Source organism: Melanostigma gelatinosum (genome assembly GCF_949748355.1).
Source record: "Melanostigma gelatinosum genome assembly, chromosome: 24".
NCBI classification, from domain to species: Eukaryota; Metazoa; Chordata; class Actinopteri; order Perciformes; family Zoarcidae; genus Melanostigma; species Melanostigma gelatinosum.
In genome coordinates, this window is record NC_136657.1 from 5,789,336 (window position 1) to 5,811,924 (window position 22,589).

General features: G+C 39.8%; 1 protein-coding gene across 3 annotated transcripts; it reads left to right on the forward strand.

The window, feature by feature from the left end:
- Window positions 1–1,933: 1,933 nt before the first annotated feature.
- LOC306797051 (complex I assembly factor TIMMDC1, mitochondrial-like) lies at window positions 1,934–11,394 on the forward strand. 3 transcript variants are annotated; one of them, XM_079296224.1, is made up of 17 exons: window positions 1,934–2,105; window positions 3,108–3,419; window positions 3,939–4,104; window positions 4,199–4,287; window positions 4,671–4,738; window positions 5,371–5,449; window positions 6,595–6,705; window positions 6,823–6,975; window positions 7,751–7,952; window positions 8,319–8,520; window positions 8,636–8,699; window positions 8,970–9,086; window positions 9,402–9,463; window positions 10,003–10,125; window positions 10,254–10,359; window positions 10,589–10,720; window positions 10,806–11,394. In XM_079296224.1, exons 2-8 carry the CDS (start codon window positions 3,130–3,132, stop codon window positions 6,971–6,973), a joined length of 954 nt encoding a protein of 317 aa, XP_079152350.1. In that variant the 5' UTR covers window positions 1,934–2,105; window positions 3,108–3,129; the 3' UTR covers window positions 6,974–6,975; window positions 7,751–7,952; window positions 8,319–8,520; window positions 8,636–8,699; window positions 8,970–9,086; window positions 9,402–9,463; window positions 10,003–10,125; window positions 10,254–10,359; window positions 10,589–10,720; window positions 10,806–11,394. The 3 variants fall into 3 exon arrangements, with proteins under 3 accessions (XP_079152350.1, XP_079152351.1, XP_079152349.1); XM_079296225.1 differs by having other exon boundaries at window positions 7,784–7,952; XM_079296223.1 differs by having other exon boundaries at window positions 6,823–7,952; window positions 8,884–9,086.
- Window positions 11,395–22,589: the final 11,195 nt, after the last annotated feature.

A 22,589-nucleotide genomic window follows, 5' to 3' on the forward strand; every position in this document is an offset into this window, starting at 1 on the left:
ACCAAAAAATATTATAAATATCAGTTAATGCATTGTATGTGAGCTGCTTGGGCTCTTATCATTTTGAAGCACATTACATAATACATTTGTGTGGTGTCTTTTAAAAAGTATACAACATAATTACTGTTGTTATAAGAACAGAAGGAATGTTACAGCCTGTTTCAGTGTACTACTGTTTTACAACAAACTGAACCAACCCTGAAGCTAAAAATCTATTTTAACATAATGTTCTACTTCTGTCTCCTGCCGCTTGTTGGGATGGTGGGACATGATCTGAAAACTCGGTTGCAGATGAATAACGGTCAAGAAAATAATATTATTTGTACATGACACACAGCTGCAGTCTGCAGTGCAACATGAAGCCACCGATGTGATTTAAAGGTTGATGTTTGCTGCCATCTGGTGGCCTCATTGAATATTACATCTATAATTCATACTTGGCACTGTACTCTGAATATTGATGACACATATTTCCCCACATGTGTCTATTCTTAAATGCCTCAAACACAAACTGTGACAGTTAACACCTACTTTATTATCACGTTGACTTCTCCCTAATGTTCTTGCATGTTAGGCACATGAAGTCAATAGTGTTTATGCACTTACCTTGACAGATGCCTATTCCACGATGAGACATAATTGGCATAACAATATGCCTAAATGGATTAACCTTTAAAACTAATGAGCACTTGAGGTGGGGGAATGACAAATTAGCATTTGTCATCTTTTAGGAGTGATGTGGGAATAAATAATTGAAAAGAGGCTGGATATTGTCTTTCCTTTGGCTACTTGGGTTTGGTTTTGGAGGACAGTATATGAGACGCACTGTCATGGAGTATGGAGGTTTGCATTTGAAGGCCAGGCATTCCACAGAGGATTAAGCACGGAGTAGTCCCGCTTCAAAGGTTTCAGTTGGTCAGGTGGTGTGATGATAATTATGCTGCTCATATTTATGATGGACACCCTGTGAGATTCATCAAATTGTTCCGTTGGGATAACAAGTAGAGGCCATAACTGTTCTATCAATATCATGAGTCGGTATAATTTATGTATTGTGTAATAATGATGTTCTAGTTCATTTAAGGCTGAGAAAACTTTAATCATCTCAAAGTAATGGTGCAACAACAAACAACAATGTAAATATGAGAATTATTTTTGGTTGATCTTTTAAAGAGAGATGATGGTCATTGTCTCTGTTCATTCTCTTTTCCTCATTCAAATACTTAATTTACTGTAAACTGCAGTAGTTCTGGCTGCAGAGAAGTGAACGTCTGTGTTCACCAGGTACCAGCTGACTGAGTCTGTACTTTATGAAAATACAACAACTTGAAATGTACAGTTGTAAATACACTCAATAAATACTTGAGATATTTATGTAACGTCAGGTTGTGTAGAACCATGTTCATGGTATAATATACTATGAATTTGTTAGCTTTTTGATAGCGTACAACAACATTACTTTTTAAGAGTTTTTTTTATTGCATTCTATTCTGAATTCGTATGACTTAAACGGCCTGAAGTTGTGTATTCAAACCCTATCCAGTTAATTTTAAATCCCAGCACAAGAGCGCACACTATAATATATATAATAACTTATATAGCCTCTTGCGGATATGTTGTAGTATTCACATTGTGCTGTGAACAAGCAGACTCTCACAGATACAAGCTTGTTTCTCACACTGTCGTTGACAACTGTGGTAAATACGGTCCGTTTGTGTGTGTTTGACCAAAAGGCTGTGATGACCGTTGAAGTTTTCTGTTGCGGCTCGTGCTGCATTTTTTTCTGTTTGTATGCAAATAACCTAGTAGGTTCTTAAAACATCCCGGACCCAGATCTTAATCTCGCGAGGAGTGCACATCACGTGCAGAATAGTGGGTTAGTCCTCCACCGACAGGGCGGCGCTGTTGGCACGTGTGTGTCCGAGGTGGAAGGTCGAAGCCCGGCTGTGTTAGAGGAATGTCACCGTTGAGAAACAAACAGCAGAAGGACGATTATGACAAACATACATGTGGACACTAAATACAATTAATGCGCATCTACTGGGGTTGCGGAACTTCAAAAGACAGACGGGTTTTATTGCTGAGATATTCCGCGCCGCGTGCTGGTAAGTCTTTTTAAAATAGATATGACAGAAGCTAATAGCAAGGAATGAAAACATGCGACTGAAATATTAATGTCATTTTTCATTAGCATTTTTAATATCAAGTAGTATTAAGTGTTTAGAAATAATACAAGTTATCCTGGCTTCTAGCAGTCTGACCTGTCACACCTGTGCGATATCACGCTAATTAAGGGTGAAGTCTGCACGTGGACTGACGCTGTGCAGGTGATTTAATTATCAATGATTGTTCAAATAGACATAGCGTTACTGGTGAAACAACTGTTTTTGGTACTCTATTGCCTTATTATGTATTCTCACTTAATGACACAAGAAATGAGGACAAATAACTACGACACTGTGACTTTATAAACTATAACTAAATAATAATGTGTCGCTCTTCTTAGTCATTTCTTACAACAGAGGACAGACAAACACCACGTTTTGTAGAAAATCCTATGTTTCTGTGTAGTTATATTTAATGCTCGATTAGTCTCGTGTTGTGCAATGAAGGTTTAATCTAAAGACATGTCTTTTGTGGTTGATGATAATAATAATAAAGCTTATTTATACAACACGTATAAAAAGCGAGCAGTAAAGTGTTTCACAGGCATAAAAGAACAAAGATACACGCACATTTCCATATACATTTTTATTTACAAATGCATGAATACATCTGAACGAGGTCTGCAAACTACAAGTAGCCTACAGATGGGATCTAACAGAAAGTACCTGTTTCTTTTACTTCCTGTTTATTCTTTGCAGGCAGCTGAAAACTGTCTCGATACTTTTTAAAGTCAATAGATACATATTTACCCAGAAAGCCTTTCTTGTGTGTTTTGATAGGTCCTGCACAATTGAACAGCTGCTGAGTTGGCAATCCTAATGTAACCCTGCCAGGATGTCACTCGCCTCGAGGCTGTTTATTTTGGGGATGGAGTTTTCAAGTCAGAGAATGAGTGTAACATCCCCAACCCATGGCCACGTGTTTCTGCCTCTCCGCTGCAGCCCCGATGCCAGCTGAAGCGTGATGCAGCCCGGAACGGGCTTCGCCCCGCGGAGACGACGGGCAGATTCCTCGCCCTGGGGCACGCTGAGCACCGGCCTACTGCGGGGCCTCATCCAGAGCGTCGGGCCCCCTTCCTTCTGCCCCCTGCTCCCCAGGGTCCACGCAGCTGATGTGGCTGCGGCCCAGCCTGCACAGATGCCCTCCAACAGTCCTGCACCCATCCCTTCACCCAGCAGCATGCCAAGCCACATGGGCAGGCCAGATTTCCCAGATGCAGGATGGGACCGTATCAAGGACCTCTTTGACAAAGAGTTAGTATTTCTGGTCCCTCTTGACTTCTCTTCATCTCCTCTTTTACCCCCGTGTCACCTTGCTCTCTTCAACAAGTTATATTCTACATATTATGAGCACTGCTTAAAAAACAGCCAGTAGTTTCTGCATCAATGTTGTTGTTTTTGGGCAATATTCACCACTTTGTAAAATAAACTTTATACATTGTAAAGTTATGCTTACCTTCTGTCACTGACACTTACTCAAGCGTGCAGAATTGTTATTTTTTTGGGCCAAACGATCATTTAATGAAGGAAATAGTTGTCTAGGTCATCACTACTAGCTTTAGTCAAATCGATCTTTGGGTGTCAAGTTATCATCAAAGAGAATTATTTCTTATTTTTAGACACTCCTTTTAACCAGTCGTACAGAGACAGAGATACTTCAGTAAATACAGTTCTGTCTTGTGAGGCTCGCGTACTCTTTACTGTGAAAAATATTATTATTTGTCAGGGCAGTTTTATTTGTTTGTACAGAGTTTGCCTCTCGTCTCCCTGCAGCGTGACACAGCGGCACCCAGAGGAGCTGACCAACGTGATAAAGAGCGGCGTGGCTGCCGCTCTGGCCGGCCTGATCTACGGAGGCCTGCCAGCGGCTCGCCATGCCAGGCAGAGGTACATCCAACTCAGCCAGGCGGAAATCTATACTAGCCGCGTGGAAGCAGTGGTAAGCAGAAGAAAGGGAACTACGTACGGGTCTGCACCACTGGGAACATTTAATGTTAAGGTATCATTGTAAGGAACCTTTCTCTCTGAATCAGCGCTCGGCTCATAATGCAGCAGTCCGGGGTTTCGTGAGGTACGGGTGGAGATGGAGCTGGAGAGTGGCTGCTTTTGTCACCTTATTCAAGTAAGCAAACAAATAGATAATCCCAGACTCTGCTGTTAGGTTTAGAGTTATATTTGAGAAGTTAACGTATAGGTTGAAAGGCAACTTTTACAAAGTAGGCATTTTAATTTGTCGTACAAATAAGCTACATTAGATTCAGTGATTTTCCAGCCAAGCTCCACTGAATCGAGGTTTATTTGTAAAACACCTTTCAACAACAAGTCAATTCAAAGTGCTTGACAAAAGCATTAAAGGGATAGTTTTGGTGTTTTGAAGCGGGGTTGTATGAGCTACTCATCCATAGTCGGAGGACGCGGGCAGCTGCAAGTAAACAAAAATGTTATATGATGTATTGATTTGATCATTTTTATTTCCCCTCGTCTGTCTGTCTGTTCCCTCTCTAGCTCTGTCAGCACAGGGCTGTCTGTGTACAGAGACAAGTATACCCTCAGCCATTACGCTGCAGCTGGAGGTGAGTCACATGGGCTTCAACGGGGCTTTAGCGCAACTATTTTTTTAAAACATTTTATTTATCCAAGAAAAGTCGACGACGCATACTTGTGTCACAAAACGTTCCGCTTCACTGTCGCACGTCTCCATCTGGGAGTTGCTCGGTCTAAACTCAGTGTTTTCTGCTGTCTTATAACAGCTGGAGTGGAATATCATTTGTTATGCTGTGGAACACTTGTCAGTCTGTAGAATGTGCTATTATCTGTCAGATGATGATGATATTGACCGGCTATCGTCCACCAGAGAGTGTATTCCTAGGACCGGTGTACCAGCCGTTGTTGCATTTGTTTGTTCCCCCGTCTCTCTACCACTGCTGTCTAAATAATGCATAACAGTGCCCAGAAAATAATTCATAAAAAACTGAGTACTCCAGAATTTCGTTGTCCAAAGAATGTGATTTTTATATTGTGCAGAAATGATTTTTGTCCAATTCCCTCTGTGCCTGGACACGAACATTTCAGTAAAACGTTTGGTACTGACAATAATAACAACTTTTATAATCCTTGTTTAAGCTGATGACGTCAAACAGTGTGTATACCAGCACATTGGGTTATGAATGATGACGTGTCACTGTGTGTTTGTGTGTGAGAGCAGCAGTGACCGGAGGCCTTTTCAGACTGAACCTGGGTCTGGGAGGCCTGGTGGCAGGATCGATCATCGGAGCCGTGCTGGGGTAAGTGCTTCCACAAGTGTCCCTTCACATCCGTCGATCACACCACCAGTCCCAATGCGTCGACGTGTTACAGTAACTGAGTTCCTACCCGGAAGCGTGTCGGTCCTCATCGCCCAAAGAGTCGCGTCGTCAGAAGCCGCTGTGTGTTTATTTCTCAACAGAAGATGTGTGTTTGCGCGTGTCCACTTTCATGCCCGTGTGCTTGGGAGCAGTGAGCACTCTGGCAGCCAGCTGTGCCCCCCCAGCAACCCTCTGTTGCCCAGCTGAACCCCCACCCCCCCACTCTGATCACGGTGCCAGAGGGCCTCACTGCAGAGGGCCATGTTCTGGGTGCTCGAGCAAGGAGGCAGGCCAAGGCGGCAGCTGCCCCTCTCCATTTACACCGTCTCTGTTATTCCAGCCTCGCATCTCCGGCTACCATGGTCTGATCTGGACTTATGCTTCGCTCCATCTCCTCTCAACCCTCTCTGTCCCCCTTTTCACTCGCTCCTCTGGCCACATTCAGCTGTGAGCCAAGAGCAGATTTGAATTTGATTGCGTGATGGAGATGAAGTGTGAGGTGTTTGATGGTGTAACAGACTGGAGGGGCTGGTTTGAATGGTCTCTGTGATCACCAGCCCCATGTTGGCTCTGTACTCTCATTGCCTCCTCCTCCGCTGTCTGCCCGAGTGACCGGCCACCTGGAGCATTTTGACGTGTGCAAACAGCCCCGGCCCCGGCTGTGCCAGGTGCAGAAGGGGGTGAAATGAAAGCAGGCAGCTAATCGGAAAGCACATCACGCTCCAGATCTCGCCCCAGAATCGTCCTCTCGCCCGGGCCACACGGCGGAGGTGTGACTGGAAGGGCTGCAGAGGAGAGCCGGACTCTGTAAGACACCGCTGAGGGGAAATTTAGCCCTAAATGACGGCCGAGAAGGATGACGCAATTAAAGTATCCGCTGTGACCGTTTACACGATAACAGGAAGTAGTAATCCATTACATACCCGATGTGTCCAGTAGAGTTTCATACATGACAGCAGCCGATGAGCCGTGCTCGGACAATAGATTTACAAAATGCGTTTTCTGTTTTGTATTCAACTGCAATTATACTGTATAAAGCATTTGAATAAGTTTATTTCTAATAACGTGAGCTCACTTCTGCTCAGGGTTCCCACTGGTGCGCTGATCATCAGCATGCAGTCGATTGCAGGAGAAACTGCCAGAGAGAGGAGGAGGAGAGAACGCAGGGAACTGTTTGAGCTCAGACTCGCAGAATGGTGAGATGTTTTTATAGATTGTGTAAAATCACACAAACCCTCATTTACATTCAAGTTTGTTGCTGTCGTGATGCGTTTCGTTGCTCACCAGTCACTCTCCATCCTTCAAATCCCAAGGGCGGCCCGTCTGCACTTGACAGACGAGTTGATTGGAGATCTGAACGTCAGCTCTCAGGCAGAGGAAACCAACAAGGACATGCAAAGGATCCGGGAGCTGCTCAGTTCACCACAGAATGAGGACGTGACTCAGGACTCACGCAGCCAATGACGGTAGCTGGGGTCACACACACCCTTCTCTCTAACTGAATGGAAACGGCTTCACATCAGAATTAAAAGACAACGTTGTGCCTCACCAGCTGCTGTCCCGTGTACTTCTACATCTATCTTTGTGAGGACCAGTTTGAGTGTTTTGGGTTCAGTTCAGTGTCAGGGCTGGAGGTCGGCATTCAGCTGTGATTAAGGGTCCTCGTAGGTACAGATGTACAATGGTGTGTGTGTGTGTGTGGCAGGCTGTTTCAACGGGGGGAAATGACGCAAGTTCCATTTCTCAGCAAACAGTCTAAGTGAATGCTAGTGTGACATTTAAATTTCCTCTCCCACAATGTTCAGTATAAATACAGCTAAACAGATTCCATATTGTCATTGTGATTATACGCTTCAATAGGACTCTATGTGGGGCGCAAAACAATGGCGGCTTAATGTTTCAAAGATTGCTTTTCTATGAAATTGAACATACAGTATTTAGGGACACAACTAATGGGCTCTAATAATCAAACTCACAATGTTGGCGTTGTAAGGGCTGCGACCTAATAAAACCTCCTGAACTGAAAGAACTGGTCTCCGCTGATACCGTGAGTTCTAGTAACCTTGTCCCGAACCAGCTCACTCGTCTTGGATGAACACCATACATTTGAAGGAGAAAGTGTCTCTCATGCCTGACCTCTCCTTTCGTCTTGGAGTAGTTAACCGACGGTTGCTCAGTATGTTCAGCCCACCTAACTGACACCGAACGGCTTCTTTCTTTCCCCCACTGTCTCATGTGTAGTGTGCTTTCCACTTTGCCTCTCGGGCCTTTCAGCAACTAGGTCAAACATAGCGCTGGCCCCTGGTGTAAACGAGATGTGACACAGCAACAGCTGGGGCCCAGGATGCAGCAGCTGATGGACAGATCTGAGGGGCCCATTGCACTGCAGAGCGCAGCGCGGTCGGTGATGTCCAGCTGGAACTATTGCAGGTAGACGCTGGAGGTGAGGTTTACGATTACATTCTGTTGCCGCCGTCTCAGCATTGCTGAGTTCACAAAATGTCTGAATGTGCGGCTATGAAATAGGATGACAGCCATCGGAGCATTATGTCCAGTATAAATAGGCTCTCAGCGCCCTCTATTGGTCGTCCTGTGTAACTGCAAATGCACTGCAATGGAATTGGTTTGAGGAATGAGTGTTTGCACAGCATTGTTGGCTTGGCTGTTGAGCCTTTGTTCACTGCTCAGCCAGATTGACTCTGTTACCCATCACCTTTGTGGACTGCTATCAAGTGAGACAAGATCACCATTCATTAAGAAACATGCACTGAATTGTATTTATTCCCCACTTTCAAACCTTTTGTTGCAGTCGACCGACTTTGGACAAGACCTTTCCTTTCCTTTGCCAGTGTTCCTCAGTTATCTTTACAGAATGTTGGCGTGGTTGCGGTCGCTGCCTCAGTCATCCCTCTCATCCTCATCCCGCTGCTTTTCCACCTCCGCACATCACGAGATGTCAAACGACTTGAATCTACAAGTGTGTTCATGGATTCTTGCTGTAATTGCACCAGGTGCGTGAGATTGATGAGCAGTGGGCTATTTAGACATAGAAGGCAAGGGAAGCAGATATCAATGAGAATATTTGGAATCGCGTAGATTTCACCCTCTTTGTCGTCTTCCCTGCAGCTCGGAGTCCAGTGATCTCCCACCTGACGTCTCTTCAGGGCCTGTGGACCATCCGAGCCCTCAGGTTCTCCTTTTACTTTCCAAGCTCATTTATAGTTTGAATAATTACATTTTCCTTTGGCAATGGCATTCCAACATTATTATTACGGATAGTGTCTGTCTGGCTGCATTGGAACAATGCAATATTTCTTTGCTGAAGTATCTCGAAGGTCTTTTCTAAAATACTCGTTCTGTCTCTCTGATGTCAGGCCTGGTTTTTATTCCTGATGACCTCCCGCTGGTTTGCTCCTTACACATTTGCACAAGATTTACAATGTTCCTTCCTGCGTGTCAGGTGGGCATTGTGGGTAGAACAGGTGCTGGGAAAAGCTCTCTGGTCCGCCTGGCGGAGCCTCAGGGGAAGATCTACATCGACGGTGTTCTGACCTCTGAGATCGACCTCCACCAGAAGGTAAACATCCGCTGACCTCGTTTATTTTCTGTCTGCCGGACGACACTCTCAACCGTATCACCGCGCAGAAGGGAGAGTGCCTCTATACCCGATACTGCTAGTTCACCTAGCACCACTAAGCTAACATTTACATCTCATGCTGTCACGTTCAGTTTTGTGTCGGGTTCACCAACATTTTGCAACTCACAATAAAAAATCGTATCGAGATAAATTGCACAACAGGAAAGACATTTCGATTTTTGAGTGAAGTGTCCAGCGTGTGGTTGTGCTGAATCTAATGTTTCTGACTGACCTGTCGTTCCTCCTGCTCCCCAGGACCCGGTGCTGTTTACGGGCTCCATGAGGAAGAACGTGGACCCTTTCAGGCTCTGGAGGAGGTAAGCATCCCGTGAGGGTTTCGGGCTGTCAAGTGTTTGAGGCTCTCTGGCAGACATTTTGAGTCCTTTATGAACAGTTTCCGTAAGTCAGCACAAATCATTGCAATGTGACGTTAAACACGGGTAACCAGTGGATGCATGAGGCGTAAAAAAAAAAGGCCGGCTCACGCGTGTTCAGCCTGTCATAATAAATTTACTCAAACATCAAGGGTTAAAGATGGAACAAAAAATAAACATGAAATCAGAAGATATGTATTTATTTATTCATCGAAGCAGTTTTGACAAAAACAAGTAAATAGATTATATAAAATGACCTCATCTTGTGAGGAAAGAGCCTGGAAGACATTCAAATGAGGAGTACAAAGTATAAAATAAATACACACAATTATACCTCATTTTTTGCAGTTTTCATGGTAACGTGATATGTTGCAGCAAAGTGCTGTCCCATTCCTAATCCAGACTCTCGCACTCACACTTACCAGGTGAGGGTTCAGGGGGGACATTGGGATTTGGCCATTCACTCAGTGTTCCCCCCCCAGGTGCAGCTGAAGTCTGTGGCGGAGGAGCTGCCGGCGACTGTTCTGGCCGAGTCGGGCTCCAACTTCAGCGTGGGCCAGAGCCGTCCTGGTGATCGACGAGGCCACGGCCAACGTGGACCCCAGGTACTGCTGAGACAAACCTATTGCACACAAGATACAAATGCATCTCAGTTCAGGGATTCAGTAGGTTTTAAAGCTGGAAGAGTCCTGTGTGATTCCATTGGATGATTTATTTTACCTCGTCTCTGCAGGACAGATGAGCTGATCCAGAAAACCATACGGGACAAGTTCAGCGAATGCACCGTGCTCACGATCGCTCATCGCCTCAACACCATCGTAGACAGCGACAGGATACTGGTGAGTCAGAGTACTCGGTTAATATTGCAATCCTGGAGTCAGACATCTCATATGATCAAAACCATCTGACTATTGCTCTGAGTGATGCTGTGCAGATGGCCAATCACAGACCTGAAACAAAATGGCATATTTTGTAAATCCAACTTAAGTTGTTTCACTTGATGGACAAAAAGTAGGCGCTGGGACGCTTTTAACTGAATTAAGATACAACAAATGTGATTGTTTCCAGGTTCTAGATGCAGGGAGAATCTATGCCTATGATGAGCCTTACACCCTGCTGCAAGATCCAGATGGGATCTTCTACAAAATGGTGCAGCAGACTGGCAAGCAGGAGGCAGCTCTGCTCGCGGTAGCTAAACAGGTGAGTTCAAGCCTCTTTGTACACGTTTTAAAATGTGAAGCACTTCTATCTTCAGCCACTCACTCTGCAAACGATGTCTTTTCAGGCGTACGACAGCAGGAGCCGTTCTGACATACCAAATGGACAGTGAAGTTATGTACGAGACCGCTCTCTGAGCTCGGGGAGTCTCTGCTCTGCCAGAAGTCTTAAAATGTGCCTGGACCCGTACTGCGCTCCCTCCCTCCACCAGGTGGCGTCTGAAGAGGCCTCACTGTGGCCTTGAATGGCCGAGCCAAAGATATGCCCTTTCCTACAAGCAGAGAGCGCTGGGAACTCACTTGAGATAGATCACTATTTATATTGTATGCTTCATATTTATCTCATGTCAACAAAATGCCTTGGAGAATTACTTTCAAATGGCCGCAGAATCCTTACAAAACTGTAAGTGCCTTATTTCCTGTTGGAAGCATGTACATGTTAATTTAACCAACAGTAGCACTTGTTGCACAGGATTAATGACGTCTTATTCAAGCTTTACACTTCCTTTTTATACTGTTCACTATCAGTCAGACAATCAGAACACAGCTGCTACAAGTGTTCATTTCAGTTCTAGTTGTTTCAACTGTCAATTTATTATGTGAAATATATTGTATAACATGTACAAATCATAATGTCGGCAACTGTTTTAACTTGAATAAAATACTCCGCTAAAATTAAACCTGTATGAGTCAACGTACAAAACCACATTGTGACAGTTTGCGTACAATTGACATCACATCTGCTGCACCCTCTTTGTTTTGCAGCAGGTCCAAATGCCTCAAAAAAGATATTTTTTCGACATTATACTATGACCGTTTTGTGAATTCTTGACGTGCTATACTATGACCGTTTTGTGAATTCTTGACGTGCTATAATATGACCGTTTTGTGAATTCTTTCGACGCGCTATACGATGACATAAAACTGTCATCGTATAGCGTGTCGAAAGAATTCACAAAACGGTCATAGTATAGCATTTCGAAAAAATTCATAAAACGGTCATAGTATAGCATGTCAAGAATTCATAAAACGGTCATAGTATAGCATGTAGAAAAAATTCACAAAACGGTCATAGTATAGCATGTCAAGAATTCACAAAACTGTCATAGTAGCATGTCGAAAAAATTCACAAAACGGTCATAGTAGCATGTCGAAAAAATTCATAAAACGGTCATAGTATAGCATGTCAAGAATTCACAAAACTGTCATAGTATAGCATGTCGAAAAAATTCATAAAACGGTCATAGTATAGCATGTCGAAAAAATTCATAAAACGGTCATAGTATAGCATGTCAAGAATTCATAAAACTGTCATAGTATAGCATGTCGAAAAAATTCATAAAACTGTCATAGTATAGCATGTCAAGAATTCACAAAACTGTCATAGTATAGCATGTCGAAAAAAGTTCACAAAACGGTCATAGTATAGCATGTCAAGAATTCACAAAACGGTCATAGTATAGCATGTCGAAAAAAGTTCACAAAACGGTCATAGTATAGCATGTCAAGAATTCACAAAACGGTCATAGTATAGCATGTCGAAAGAATTCACAAAACGGTCATAGTATAGCACGTCAAGAATTCACAAAACGGTCATAGTATAGCATGTCGAAAAAATTCACAAAACGGTCATAGTATAGCATGTCGAAAGAATTCATAAAACGGTCATAGTATAGCATGTCAAGAATTCACAAAACGGTCATAGTATAGCATGTCGAAAAAATTCATAAAACGGTCATAGTATAGCACGTCAAGAATTCACAAAACGGTCATAGTATAGCATGTCGAAAAAATTCACAAAACGGTCATAGTATAGCATGTCGAAAGAATTCACAAAACGGTCATAGTATAGCATGTCGAAAGAATTCACAAAACGGTCATAGTATAGCATGTCAAGAATTCACAAAACGGTCATAGTATAGCATCTCGAAAAAATTCATAAAACAGTCATAGTATAGCATGTCGAAAAAATTCATGAAACGGTCATAGTATCGAAATGTCAAGAATTCATAAAACGGTCATAGTATAGCATGTCGAAAAAAGTTCATAAAACGGTCATAGTATAGCACGTGAATAATTCACAAAACGGTCATAGTATAGCATGTCGAAAAAATTCACAAAACGGTCATAGTATAGCATGTCGAAAAAATTCATAAAACGGTCATAGTATAGCATGTCGAAAGAATTCACAAAACGGTCATAGTATAGCATGTCGAAAAAATTCACAAAACGGTCATAGTATAGCATGTCGAAAAAATTCACAAAACGGTCATAGTATAGCATGTCGAAAGAATTCACAAAACGGTCATAGTATAGCATGTCGAAAGAATTCACAAAACGGTCATAGTATAGCATGTCAAGAATTCATAAAACGGTCATAGTATAGCATGTCGAAAGAATTCATAAAACGGTCATAGTATAGCATGTCGAAAGAATTCACAAAACGGTCATAGTATAGCATGTCGAAAGAATTCACAAAACGGTCATAGTATAGCATGTCAAGAATTCATAAAACGGTCATAGTATAGCATGTCGAAAGAATTCATAAAACGGTCATAGTATAGCATGTCGAAAGAATTCACAAAACGGTCATAGTATAGCATGTCGAAAGAATTCACAAAACGGTCATAGTATAGCATGTCGAAAAAATTCATAAAACGGTCATAGTATAGCATGTCGAAAGAATTCACAAAACGGTCATAGTATAGCATGTCGAAAAAAGTTCATAAAACGGTCATAGTATAGCATGTCAAGAATTCACAAAACTGTCATAGTATAGCATGTCAAGAATTCATAAAACGGTCATAGTATAGCATGTCGAAAAAAGTTCATAAAACGGTCATAGTATAGCATGTCAAGAATTCACAAAACTGTCATAGTATAGCATGTCGAAAGAATTCACAAAACGGTCATAGTATAGCATGTCGAAAGAATTCACAAAACGGTCATAGTATAGCATGTCAAGAATTCACAAAACTGTCATAGTATAGCATGTCGAATAAATTCATAAAACGGTCATAGTATAGCATGTCGAAAAAATTCATAAAACGGTCATAGTATAGCATGTCAAGAATTCATAAAACAGTCATAGTATAGCATGTTGAAAAAATTCACAAAACGGTCATAGTATAGCATGTCAATAATTCACAAAACGGTCATAGTATAGCATGTTGAAAAAATTCACAAAACGGTCATAGTATAGCATGTCAATATTTCACAAAACGGTCATAGTATAGCATGTCAATAATTCATAAAACGGTCATAGTATAGCATGTCGAAAGAATTCACAAAACGGTCATAGTATAGCACGTCAAGAATTCACAAAACGGTCATAGTATAGCATGTCGAAAAAATTCACAAAACGGTCATAGTATAGCATGTCGAAAAAATTCATAAAACGGTCATAGTATAGCATGTCGAAAAAATTCATAAAACGGTCATAGTATAGCATGTCAACAATTCACAAAACTGTCATAGTATAGCATGTCGAAAAAATTCACAAAACGGTCATAGTATAGCATGTCGAAAGAATTCACAAAACGGTCATAGTATAGCATGTCGAAAAAATTCACAAAACGGTCATAGTATAGCATGTCAAGAATTCATAAAACGGTCATAGTATAGCATGTCAATAATTCATAAAACGGTCATAGTATAGCATGTCAAGAATTCACAAAACGGTCATAGTATAGCATGTCGAAAAAAGTTCATAAAACGGTCATAGTATAGCATGTCAAGAATTCACAAAACTGTCATAGTATAGCATGTCGAAAAAATTCATAAAACGGTCATAGTATAGCATGTCGAAAAAATTCATAAAACGGTCATAGTATAGCATGTCAAGAATTCATAAAACAGTCATAGTATAGCATGTCGAAAAAATTCACAAAACGGTCATAGTATAGCATGTCAAGAATTCACAAAACGGTCATAGTATAGCATGTCAATAATTCATAAAACGGTCATAGTATAGCATGTCGAAAGAATTCATAAAACGGTCATAGTATAGCATGTCGAAAAAATTCACAAAACGGTCATAGTATAGCATGTCGAAAGAATTCACAAAACGGTCATAGTATAGCATGTCGAAAGAATTCACAAAACGGTCATAGTATAGCATGTCAAGAATTCACAAAACGGTCATAGTATAGCATCTCGAAAAAATTCATAAAACAGTCATAGTATAGCATGTCGAAAAAATTCATGAAACGGTCATAGTATCGAAATGTCAAGAATTCATAAAACGGTCATAGTATAGCATGTCGAAAAAAGTTCATAAAACGGTCATAGTATAGCACGTCAATAATTCACAAAACGGTCATAGTATAGCATGTCGAAAAAATTCACAAAACGGTCATAGTATAGCATGTCGAAAAAAATTCACAAAACGGTCATAGTATAGCATGTCGAAAAAATTCATAAAACGGTCATAGTATAGCATGTCGAAAGAATTCACAAAACGGTCATAGTATAGCATGTCGAAAAAATTCACAAAACGGTCATAGTATAGCATGTCGAAAAAATTCACAAAACGGTCATAGTATAGCATGTCGAAAGAATTCACAAAACGGTCATAGTATAGCATGTCGAAAGAATTCACAAAACGGTCATAGTATAGCATGTCAAGAATTCATAAAACGGTCATAGTATAGCATGTCGAAAGAATTCATAAAACGGTCATAGTATAGCATGTCGAAAGAATTCACAAAACGGTCATAGTATAGCATGTCGAAAGAATTCACAAAACGGTCATAGTATAGCATGTCGAAAAAATTCATAAAACGGTCATAGTATAGCATGTCAAGAATTCATAAAACGGTCATAGTATAGCATGTCGAAAAAATTCACAAAACGGTCATAGTATAGCATGTCGAAAGAATTCACAAAACGGTCATAGTATAGCATGTCGAAAAAAGTTCATAAAACGGTCATAGTATAGCATGTCAAGAATTCACAAAACTGTCATAGTATAGCATGTCGAAAAAATTCACAAAACGGTCATAGTATAGCATGTCGAAAAAATTCATAAAACGGTCATAGTATAGCATGTCAAGAATTCATAAAACGGTCATAGTATAGCATGTCGAAAAAAGTTCATAAAACGGTCATAGTATAGCATGTCAAGAATTCACAAAACTGTCATAGTATAGCATGTCGAAAAAATTCACAAAACGGTCATAGTATAGCATGTCGAAAGAATTCACAAAACGGTCATAGTATAGCATGTCAAGAATTCACAAAACTGTCATAGTATAGCATGTCGAATAAATTCATAAAACGGTCATAGTATAGCATGTCGAAAAAATTCATAAAACGGTCATAGTATAGCATGTCAAGAATTCATAAAACAGTCATAGTATAGCATGTCGAAAAAATTCACAAAACGGTCATAGTATAGCATGTCAAGAATTCACAAAACGGTCATAGTATAGCATGTCAATAATTCATAAAACGGTCATAGTATAGCATGTCGAAAGAATTCACAAAACGGTCATAGTATAGCATGTGGAAAACATTCTTAAAACGGTCATAGTATAGCATGTCAATAATTCATAAAACGGTCATAGTATAGCATGTCAAAAGAATTTACAAAACGGTCATAGTATAGCATGTCGAAAGAATTTACAAAACGGTCATAGTATAGCATGTCAAGAATTCATAAAACGGTCATAGCATGTCGAAAGAATTCACAAAACGGTCATAGTATAGCATGTCGAAAAAATTCACAAAACGGTCATAGTATAGCATGTCAAGAATTCATAAAACGGTCATAGCATGTCGAAGGATGATCTTTGTGGGTTTGACATTCATTTGAAGTGTTGGACGTCAACCTCATAATGACACAAACAAAACAAAATGTAAAGTCAGCAAAAATCAACCAATTTCATTGAATGTTTTACTCAACAATCATGAATCAAATCAAAACAGATCATTTCTTTCTCAACAAAAATGGATGAGGACTCCAGGTAAACGTCATTAGTTATGGGCAAGTGATAAGGTGCGAGTGGCATGCGTGTGTGTGTTGGGTTGTAGTTCCGTTCCAAGCTGAGGGAATATATGGCAGTTCAGTTCAGTTCAGTTCAGTTCAGGTCAGGGTGTGTAAGAGAAGGAGTTTCATGTCTTGACTTATCTTGATGAATCCCCGAAGTTAAGGAGGCCTCAAACTGGTCCAAGCTGGAGCAGAACACGATTCCTTTTCCACCACCTGCTCCCGGGATCAGCACACCTCCAGCCAGGCCCGGTCCTCCAAGAAAGCTCCGTGTATTCAGTTGGTTCATGGATCCTTGCCGCTCCGGTTTAGTTTAGTCTTTGTCGACATTTTCTCGGTTTAAGCTGAACAGGTCCAGAAACTGAATCATACTTTCGGTAACTCCATTAAAACTCTCACTCCTCTCTTTGTTCCTCCATGCAGTTGTGGTGAGTTGATTGTTTTTTTCCAGCTCACAGGTGTGTCTCATTTATCGCCTCTCTTGCCCCGCCTTCTTTTCCTGTCAGGTTGGAAAAGGGCTATTCTGTGCATTTCTGTTCTGCTACAAGTCTCAGAGCAAGGCATCATGCGATTAATCAGTGTTTTGAAAAGTGCTGACGAGGTTGAATAGATATAGTTTTAGGTCGATGTCACAAATTTTTGTGCAAAAATGAAAAGATTCTTAATATGTTGGTGTCCTGTGTAATATGCGGACAACACATGGCTCTTGACTATCGGACGCAGCTCGTGTCCCGCAAACTGAAAACAGATCGATCATTTAGCCAGTAATATGACATTTTAGACCAGCTTAAAGAAACCCTGGTGCCTTCAGTCACACCAGAGGTGTTGTAAATCACAAAGAGCTCCAAATATCCAGGCTGAGCAGCGCTTTTGCACTCGATATTTCACTTATCGGTATGCGAGCGTCAAGGCAGATGTGTTGAGGAGGTCCGTCTTTGGTCTGATAACCAAACATGAAGTCAAACACACCAAGAAACATTCAACCGCGTTGGGTCAATGAGCTCAAGTTGATTACCGACTGTTTGTAAAAAACAGTCATAGTATAGCGTGTCGAAAAAGGTAAAAACAGTCATAGTATAGCGTGTCGAAAAAGGTAAAAACAGTCATAGTATAGCGTGTCGAAAAAGGTAAAAACAGTCATAGTATAGTGTGTCGAAAAAAGTAAAAAAAACAGTCATAGTATAGCGTGTCGAAAAAGGTAAAAACAGTCATAGTATAGCGTGTCGAAAAAGGTAAAAACAGTCATAGTATAGCGTGTCGAAATAAGTAAAAAAACAGTCATAGTATAGTGTGTCGAAATAAGTAAAAAAACAGTCATAGTATAGCGTGTCGAAAAAGGTAAAAAACAGTCATAGTATAGCGTGTCGAAATAAGTAAAAAAACAGTCATAGTATAGTGTGTCGAAATAAGTAAAAAAACAGTCATAGTATAGCGTGTCGAAAAAGGTAAAAAACAGTCATAGTATAGCGTGTCGAAAAAGGTAAAAAACAGTCATAGTATAGCGTGTCGAAAAAGGTAAAAAACAGTCATAGTATAGCGTGTCGAAAAAGGTAAAAAACAGTCATAGTATAGCGTGTCGAAAAAGGTAAAAAACAGTCATAGTATAGCGTGTCGAAAAAGGTAAAAAACAGTCATAGTATAGCGTGTCGAAAAAGGTAAAAAACAGTCATAGTATAGCGTGTCGAAAAAGGTAAAAAAACAGTCATAGTATAGCGTGTCGAAAAAAGTAAAAAAAACAGTCATAGTATAGCGTGTCGAAAAAGGTAAAAAAACAGTCATAGTATAGCGTGTCGAAATAAGTAAAAAAAACAGTCATAGTATAGCGTGTCGAAAAAGGTAAAAAAACAGTCATAGTATAGTGTGTCGAAAAAAGTAAAAAAAACAGTCATAGTATAGTGTGTCGAAAAAAGTAAAAAAAACAGTCATAGTATAGCGTGTCGAAAAAGGTAAAAAAACAGTCATAGTATAGTGTGTCGAAAAAAGTAAAAAAACAGTCATAGTATAGCGTGTCGAAAAAGGTAAAAAAACAGTCATAGTATAGTGTGTCGAAAAAAGTAAAAAAAAACAGTCATAGTATAGTGTGTCGAAAAAAGTAAAAAAAACAGTCATAGTATAGCGTGTCGAAATAAGTAAAAAAACAGTCATAGTATAGTGTGTCGAAAAAAGTAAAAAAAACAGTCATAGTATAGTGTGTCGAAAAAAGTAAAAAAAACAGTCATAGTATAGCGTGTCGAAAAAGGTAAAAAAACAGTCATAGTATAGCGTGTCGAAATAAGTAAAAAAAACAGTCATAGTATAGCGTGTCGAAAAAGGTAAAAAAACAGTCATAGTATAGTGTGTCGAAAAAAGTAAAAAAAACAGTCATAGTATAGCGTGTCGAAATAAGTAAAAAAACAGTCATAGTATAGTGTGTCGAAAAAAGTAAAAAAAACATTCATAGTATAGTGTGTCGAAAAAAGTAAAAAAAACAGTCATAGTATAGCGTGTCGAAATAAGTAAAAAAACAGTCATAGTATAGTGTGTCGAAATAAGTAAAAAAACAGTCATAGTATAGCGTGTCGAAAAAAGTAAAAAAAACAGTCATAGTATAGCGTGTCGAAAAAGGTAAAAAACAGTCATAGTATAGCGTGTCGAAAAAGGTAAAAAACAGTCATAGTATAGCGTGTCGAAAAAGGTAAAAAAACAGTCATAGTATAGCGTGTCGAAATAAGTAAAAAAAACAGTCATAGTATAGTGTGTCGAAAAAAGTAAAAAAAACAGTCATAGTATAGCGTGTCGAAAAAAGTAAAAAAACAGTCATAGTATAGTGTGTCGAAAAAAGTAAAAAAAACAGTCATAGTATAGTGTGTCGAAAAAAGTAAAAAAAACAGTCATAGTATAGTGTGTCGAAAAAAGTAAAAAAAACAGTCATAGTATAGCGTGTCGAAAAAAGTAAAACAAACAGTCATAGTATAGCGTGTCGAAAAAGGTAAAAAAACAGTCATAGTATAGCGTGTCGAAAAAGGTAAAAAAACAGTCATAGTATAGCGTGTCGAAATAAGTAAAAAAAACAGTCATAGTATAGCGTGTCGAAAAAGGTAAAAAAACAGTCATAGTATCGTGTGTCGAAAAAAGTAAAAAAAACAGTCATAGTATAGCGTGTCGAAATAAGTAAAAAAACAGTCATAGTATAGTGTGTCGAAAAAAGTAAAAAAAACAGTCATAGTATAGTGTGTCGAAAAAAGTAAAAAAAACAGTCATAGTATAGTGTGTCGAAAAAAGTAAAAAAAACAGTCATAGTATAGCGTGTCGAAAAAGGTAAAAACAGTCATAGTATAGCGTGTCGAAAAAGGTAAAAAACAGTCATAGTATAGCGTGTCGAAAAAGGTAAAAAACAGTCATAGTATAGCGTGTCGAAAAAGGTAAAAAAACAGTCATAGTATAGCGTGTCGAAAAAAGTAAAAAAAAACAGTCATAGTATAGCGTGTCGAAAAAGGTAAAAAAACAGTCATAGTATAGCGTGTCGAAATAAGTAAAAAAAACAGTCATAGTATAGCGTGTCGAAAAAGGTAAAAAAACAGTCATAGTATAGTGTGTCGAAAAAAGTAAAAAAAACAGTCATAGTATAGCGTGTCGAAATAAGTAAAAAAACAGTCATAGTATAGTGTGTCGAAAAAAGTAAAAAAAACAGTCATAGTATAGTGTGTCGAAAAAAGTAAAAAAAACAGTCATAGTATAGTGTGTCGAAAAAAGTAAAAAAAACAGTCATAGTATAGCGTGTCGAAAAAAGTAAAACAAACAGTCATAGTATAGCGTGTCGAAAAAGGTAAAAAAAAACAGTCATAGTATAGCGTGTCGAAAAAGGTAAAAAAACAGTCATAGTATAGCGTGTCGAAATAAGTAAAAAAAACAGTCATATTATAGCGTGTCGAAAAAGGTAAAAAAACAGTCATAGTATAGTGTGTCGAAAAAAGTAAAAAAAACAGTCATAGTATAGTGTGTCGAAAAAAGTAAAAAAAACAGTCATAGTATAGTGTGTCGAAAAAAGTAAAAAAAAACAGTCATAGTATAGTGTGTCGAAAAAAGTAAAAAAAACAGTCATAGTATAGCGTGTCGAAAAAAGTAAAACAAACAGTCATAGTATAGCGTGTCGAAAAAGGTAAAAAAACAGTCATAGTATAGCGTGTCGAAATAAGTAAAAAAAACAGTCATAGTATAGCGTGTCGAAAAAGGTAAAAAAACAGTCATAGTATAGCGTGTCGAAAAAAGTAAAAAAAACAGTCATAGTATAGTGTGTCGAAAAAAGTAAAAAAAACAGTCATAGTATAGCGTGTCGAAATAAGTAAAAAAACAGTCATAGTATAGCGTGTCGAAATAAGTAAAAAAACAGTCATAGTATAGCGTGTCGAAAAAGGTAAAAAACAGTCATAGTATAGCGTGTCGAAAAAGGTAAAAAACAGTCATAGTATAGCGTGTCGAAAAAGGTAAAAAACAGTCATAGTATAGCGTGTCGAAATAAGTAAAAAAAACAGTCATAGTATAGCGTGTCGAAAAAGGTAAAAAACAGTCATAGTATAGTGTGTCGAAAAAAGTAAAAAAAACAGTCATAGTATATCATGTCCTCTCACCATTACTCTGAAAAACGTAAATGTACAGCATGTCAGAAAAAGAGATAAAAAGTCATAATATAGTATGTCGAAAAAATGATGCCAAAAAAATCCTACAAATTCAGAATGTGCCTTAAAAATTCAATTTTATTCCAAAATAGTATTTATAAAATGAAAGATCCTTTTTTTTAATGTTAACTTTTATATTTCCTTCCCTATCTTTCATTTTTTCCATGGTTTAAGTCGGCATTTACCTCGTAACCGCGATTACCGAGTACATGTATGGTAGGAATGCATACGTTCTGTGTAGGATTGTCGACTTTGTTTCCCTTTACTTTATTCACGCAACTATTAACGCAGCTATTTATTGTGTTCACGCAGCTATTTTAGCATCTATTCCTATTTTATTTATGGTCGCACATCCGCTGGTCCCGAGGAGGTTTGTTCACGACACGGGCGCCTTTCGTGTCGTGAACAAACCTCCTGCGCCACCAACGCAAGTACACACATCAAGCTTCTCTTTGCATATTTGACCTTTTCATTTTGAGATTTGGACACAATTCCTCTTTTTACCTCACGGTTCCTCATTAAAATACTGTGTTCACCAGGAACCAGCTGACCGAGTCTGTACTTTATGAAACTACAATAACTTGAAATGTAGCGTTGTAAATACACTCAATATGCGATGTGCGATCGCAGAGTCAAATACGACCGAAAAACCCTTGACGTGTGTGTGGGGAATAGCTCAGGTGGATGGCAGAAGGGCAGCAACCTGAGAGATTGTGGGTTCGAACCTTATAAGTTGCCACTGGTTTTGAGGTTTGACGCGCGATCGCAGAGTCAAATACGCCAAGACACGATTTAAATGCGTCAGGTCGAATAGCTCAGTTGGATGGCAGACGGGCTGCAGCCGAGAGATTGTGGTATCGATTCTTATGAACTGTCTGTTTTGAGGTTTGACGCGCGATCGCAGAATCAAATACGACCAAAAAACAATTGACATGTGAAGTCGAATAGCTCAGGTGGATGGCGGAAGGGCTGCAACCCGAGAGACTGCGGGTTCGATGCTTGTAAGGTGTGATGTTTTTGAGGCTGGATGTGCAATCGCAGAGTCAAATACGACAAAAAACAATTGAAGAGTGCGCGTCGTCGAATAGCTCAGGCGAATGGCGGAAGGTCCGCAACCCGAGAGATTGCGTGTTCGATCCTTGACCCGGGAGACTGCGCGTTCGATCCTTGACCCGGGAGTTGCGTTCGATCGCGGTCGATCCTTGTAA